Consider the following 4,348-nt stretch of genomic DNA (forward strand, 5'->3'; position numbering starts at 1 on the left):
CAGATGAGGGGCAAAATGATTGTAAGAGCTAGAGGATCAGGGAGTTTTTTGAGATTGTATCTTTTGGTAACATCAGAAGCTACGTTCATGAACTCTCACCAACATGACTGCCTAATTGTGAGCTGAACAAGGATGATACCAATCAATATGATGAAGTGGACAGGTAAAGTCTGTCCACTGAGACTCAATCCTACACAAAGAATTACAGGAAATTAAGCAAAGCAGGGAGGAGGGGAAGTGGCTTTCCCCAGCAAAGACCACACTAATTGGTTGTTTCGTAAAAGTGCTTAGTCCTGAGAACATACACACAATTAACATTGTATGGACTCAACAGAATATATTTGGGAATATTTATGTATATACAAATATGCATGTGCATTCAAAAGCAATTGATTATCAGAGTTTATGAATTTGAAGGAGACTTTGAAAGAATATATGGGATGTTTACATAGAGAAAAGGAAAGGGAGAACTGTTCTAATTAAAAAGAATCTCAAAATCAAACAAACAAACAAACAAACAAACATCTAAGAAAGAACTGGATAATGCTCAAATCAGTTTATTCAATGTTCTTATCCACCTATGTAATCTGACTGTTGAAAATTGAATTATTGTTCTTATATTCTTCCAGAGACTGCAAACAAAAGGCATTCTCTTTTGGATATAACTCTCAAGGACTTGAGAGTGTCAAACCTATTAAATAAATAATATTGTTATTCACATGTTAATTGAATCAAGAAAGAATGCACAATTTTGGGTTTACTAAAATAAATATTCTATGAAAACATGAAAGAACCATACATTTCGTGATAAATCAGTCTAAATTTCCATCAAAGTGAACAGATGTATCAGGGAGTCCCATCAAAAAACATATATATCAAATACAACAAAGATGTAAGTCTTTCAAAGCAGTAACAATGTGTTGGGTGAAAAGTAACAAGGTCTCTGCCCTAACAACAAACTATAAGTAACTAAGGATTTCTATGAGTGGGAGAAATAATCTTCCCCAGGGAAGAGTACACCAACTGGTTATTGAATACCAAAAGGTCAGCGCTAATATATATTATATATTATATATTATATATATGGATATACAAGCAACATTGTAAAGACTGAGCATGTATTTATGTATTTAACAACAATTAAAGATATAAGAGGTCATAAATCTGAGAGAGAGAGAGAGAGAGAGAGAGAGAGAGAGAGAGAGAGAGAGAGAAAGAGGAAGGGGATACATAGATGATTTAGAGGAAAGAAAGAGAAGGGAGAAATAATGTAATTATATTATAATTGCTCTCAAAATATAAGTGATTCTCTTAAAATGTTTTAGTAAATCATTATTGCTTCATGGAAGTAAAAAATAATTATTATAAACAAATTAGAATGTGTCGAAAGTAAAATGATATTTACCATTATGTTGAAGGACAGAATAATAGTTATCACTGTGGTAAAAGTCAATGCATTTTGTCCTTAGGTATAGAAAACAAAGGTATATTGGCAAAATCCCAGAAGCTACTAGGCGAGTATAACCAGATCCTTCAGTGTGTGTACAACTTCTTTGTAAAATAACTACTTCAAATAGGAAATACTTATGAGGGGATATGGTTTTCTCCTACATGATTATACTCATTAGCTGTTTTGTTGGAGCAGATTCAACATTAAGTATAATTAATTATTCTATTTTAGAAGATAATTTAGGGGCTTGTCCTTCTGTAAACCATAGCTGAGATATTGTCAAGTTTATTGCTAAGTTTTATTTTTTTAAAACTTAGCATAATCAGTTATTTCTAGTTAAAAGACATCATATTTTTGCTAAATTTATGCACACTATAACCAAAACATCTCAGTTTAAAGTTCTATACTCTTTCTTATTGAATGACAAGAAAAGGAAGTAGGTTAACTGGTATTTAATAATGCTTATATCTATAATATTTTATCTTGCAAACTGTAGCAAAACAACTTTTCAAATGTCCTGATGAACGCATCTTTGACTTCCTTATTTCTCAGGCTATAAATGAATGGGTTCAACATAGGGATCACAGTGGTGTAAAATAGTGACACAACTTTATTGATATCCAGAGAGAAGCTAGAGCTTGGACATACATAAATAAAGAAGATTGTCCCGTAAAGTATAGAGACAGCCATCAGGTGAGAAGAACAGGTGGAGAAGGCTTTGTGCCTTCCATCAGCAGAGCCGATCTTTAGGATGGTAATGGCAATGTAAATGTAGGACACCAAGATGATCATACCACTGAATACACCTAGGATCCCAGCCACAATATAAAGCAAACGTTTATTCATCTGAGTATCTGCACATGCCAGTGAGAGAACAGGAAGAAGGTCACAGAAAAAGTGATTGATGAGATTTGGACCACAGTATGGCAGGATAAATGCAGAAGTTATGTGGACCATAGTGCTTATAAGGCCTATGCTGTAAGGGCCTATCACTAGCTGTACACAGACCCTCTGGGACATGATGAGAGTATACAGCAAGGGCTTACAGATAGCGACATACCTATCATAAGCCATGAAAGCCAGTAGAAAACATTCTGTCACTACGAATTGGATGAATAAACAAAGCTGGATAGCACAACCTAAGAAGGAGATCACCTTTTTATTCACAAAGATGTCAGACAGCATCTTAGGACTGATGACAGAAGAGGAGCAGGCATCCACAAAGGACAAATGACTGAGAAAAAAGTACATGGGGATGTGGAGTCGAGTGTCCAGGTGAATAAGAATGATCATTCCCAGGTTCCCCAGAAGAGTTGCAAGATAAACACAGAGAAATGTCAGGAAGAGGACGATTTGGAGCTGGAGTGAGGAGGTTAATCCAGTGAAGAAGAACTCAGTCACAACAGTTTGATTTCTGTACTTCATTCCTGTGGATCAACCTGGTATGACAAAGAGAAATTTTCAATGCAGTATATTCATAAATAAAGTCTTCTTAGGTAATTTAAGTTTTATTAACTTGAGTCTTAGTCTTTTCTTTCCTGCTAGTCATTAGGAATGCTGTTTTCAGAGCTTGGGCACCTTTGAGTCTGTAACAAACCTCACTGCATTCTTTGGTTTCCTCTTATTTTTTTTTTTAAACGTGAATTTTAGACCTACAGTATGAACTTTGGATATTATGTCATATAAATTTTCTAACTTCAAGCTTAGCATATGTGACTCAAAACAGCTGTTTATGAACTAAGAATATTTTAAGAAACATTGAAAACATAAAAATGAAAACATTAAAAAAATAATTGCACGACTCAGTGAATTTAGATTATTTAACCAGCTTAATCACAGGCAATTGTTGTATGTATCATCTTCATTCCTTCCTTACACAACCTAGTCTCCATGCTGTCCATAATATAATTTACAATGTCTATGCTATAGAATGGTATACTAAGAAAAAGAGCTGAACCTTTTGAATAAGATGTATCAACTACACAGTACACTTTCTGTCACACATCTCTTACTGATCTAAGTACTTCACATCATAGCTAAGTCATCATATATTGTGTGGCTCAGCAAAGGCCCCATTCTCAAATATTGATTGCTTATAAGGTCTTTCTACAAAACAAATGATTTAAAAATAGACATAGACAGTTCACATTTATCCAAGAGAAATAACATATCCATATCATAATTGTTCACTGAAGCTTCACTCATAGTAGCTAAGAATGTGAAATGATCAAAATTTCCTTAGGTTGGTGGAATATTCAAGTATGATACAGGCAACAACACAAATAAATATCAAAAACATTTCATTGAGTAGAAAAAAAGCCAGGTCCAAAGCATCATATAGATTGTGACTTTAGTGAAATGGCTTTTTACTTGCCAGTGATATTGTGAAGATGGAAGAAATGTCTAGCATTTATCTACTTGGATGCGCACATGTGTAGCTCTGTTTTCTTTTTCTTTTCTTTAACAAATCTCCCCTTGTGATAAAATGATTAAAAAATGATATAAACAGGCTGTTTCCGATATCATTATTGATCATGATGTGGACCAGTCAGTCACATAATGTATTTCCACTGATAAAAATTAGAGAAGCAATGCCAAGGACATAACTTCATTCTTTTTGTTTCTGAGTACCTGTGATTTTTTTCTAATTTCAGCATTTATTTAGCAAAAAAATGTCATATGAAAGAGCAGTGCATGTAAAGAAAGAAGTGTGCAATAGAACAAGGGAAGAGGAACATGCAGTTGAAACAATCATAAGCTATTTAAAAAACTGTACAAAAATGATCTCAAGTTGCAGTACTCCGTAGGGTCTACTATGACCTCGAGTTGCATTTCCTGAAACTTGTGGTAGGTGTCTACTGACTTTGTCTCTGGTAGGAAAAGTGGAAACTGTTTTGA

At 34.1% G+C, this 4,348-nt stretch overlaps 1 protein-coding gene across 1 annotated transcript; it reads right to left on the reverse strand.

The window, feature by feature from the left end:
* Window positions 1-1,388: 1,388 nt before the first annotated feature.
* On the reverse strand, window positions 1,389-2,884 carry LOC117704338 (olfactory receptor 5G26-like). Its single transcript, XM_034496453.2, has one exon. The coding sequence runs from the start codon at window positions 2,873-2,875 to the stop codon at window positions 1,919-1,921; it is 957 nt and encodes a 318-aa protein (XP_034352344.1). The 5' UTR covers window positions 2,876-2,884; the 3' UTR covers window positions 1,389-1,918.
* Window positions 2,885-4,348: the final 1,464 nt, after the last annotated feature.

This window comes from Arvicanthis niloticus, chromosome 2 (genome assembly GCF_011762505.2).
Source record: "Arvicanthis niloticus isolate mArvNil1 chromosome 2, mArvNil1.pat.X, whole genome shotgun sequence".
Classification (NCBI taxonomy): Eukaryota; Metazoa; Chordata; class Mammalia; order Rodentia; family Muridae; genus Arvicanthis; species Arvicanthis niloticus.

Excerpts from the sequence above, each read along its gene's own strand:
- LOC117704338 (XM_034496453.2), bottom strand. The coding sequence starts at position 2,875 with ATGAAGTACAGAAATCAAACTGTTGTGACTGAGTTCTTCTTCACTGGA.